Source organism: Trypanosoma rangeli (genome assembly GCF_003719475.1).
Source record: "Trypanosoma rangeli strain AM80 chromosome Unknown Tra_15.4_contig_00972, whole genome shotgun sequence".
NCBI classification, from domain to species: domain Eukaryota; phylum Euglenozoa; class Kinetoplastea; order Trypanosomatida; family Trypanosomatidae; genus Trypanosoma; species Trypanosoma rangeli.
In genome coordinates this window covers 1,324-2,351 of record NW_021706722.1, presented here as the reverse complement: position 1 = coordinate 2,351, position 1,028 = coordinate 1,324, and the positions used below count along the sequence as shown (strand labels likewise).

At 58.1% G+C, this 1,028-nt stretch overlaps 1 protein-coding gene across 1 annotated transcript; it reads right to left on the bottom strand.

Annotated features, from left to right (window-relative positions):
- Nucleotides 1-173: 173 nt before the first annotated feature.
- On the bottom strand, nucleotides 174-812 carry TraAM80_10448 (uncharacterized protein; the record flags this gene model as incomplete). Its single annotated transcript, XM_029387065.1, has 1 exon — nucleotides 174-812. The coding sequence occupies one exon, from the start codon at nucleotides 810-812 to the stop codon at nucleotides 174-176; it is 639 nt and encodes a 212-aa protein (XP_029233088.1).
- Nucleotides 813-1,028: the final 216 nt, after the last annotated feature.

Below are 1,028 nucleotides of genomic sequence, written 5' to 3'. Positions count from 1 at the left end.
AGTAACGGCAGCGAGAAAGAAGAAGTAAAAAAGAAGAAATGCCACAAGCAAAGCAGAGGCAGCAAGGCGATTCATGCAGGAGCGGCAGTGACGACACCGCACATCAAAGAAAAAAGTTGCAAAAATGACGCAGGCGGTGCCGCACGTCGTCGATTGAGGAGTTCTTCATCCCGTCACTTTGGCGAGGGTGTCAAATGTCTCACATGACGGGTTGCCTTCAGTTGCAGTTTTTTCTCAATAATTCTGCGAAATTGGTGAGGAGAATTATTAAGAGAAAACGGCAGCGCAACTGTGAGGTCGTAGCGAAGCTTGTTTGTGGGCCCAAACACCTGTTCCCCGCCGTACAGGGACCGCAGGACGCGCTTGAACGCCTCCTCGTCCTCGTAGGGGCCGCCACTAAGATGTGGGTACGTCACTGTAGTCAGCCGGCGCGTTCTTTTCATCCATCGCCGCCTCTCCACTGCGCAAAGAGTGTGTGCCCTGATAGTCTCTTGCGGGCGCTGAATCCTGCGTATGTGGTGGCAGGCGTACCGCACGTTGCCGTGAACATCGCTCTCCACCCGCACGAGAACTTCCAGTAGTCTCAACTCCAGCCGCGGCAACCCGCCAGCGTCAGCGGCAGCAGTCAGTTGAGGGACGCCAGCAGAGACGCTGAGCGGGGTATTCAAGACGTTCAAGAACGTTTTGGCCGCACGGACGACAGGGCCGATTTCCCGCGGGTCGCTGTTTACTCCAGAACAGAGTCCAGCCACAACGACGGGGGAGCCCCGTTGCTCGCACATTTTGCTCAGCGCCACGAGAAAACTCGACATGTCACCCCCTCCCAACGACGTGTCGACGGGGCTTCCCCCCGCCGTTCATTGCCGCCGCAGTTTGAGCGCCGCAACAAACAGCCAGCGAGCGTGCCGCTTGAAAGACGATGGTGCGTGTCGGTCTCACCACCCGGACGCATAAGGCGCTGAAACAATTTCTCCGCCTCGGCGACGCACGGACCCCCCGCAACAGCCGAATGCAGCGCGTGCACGCCA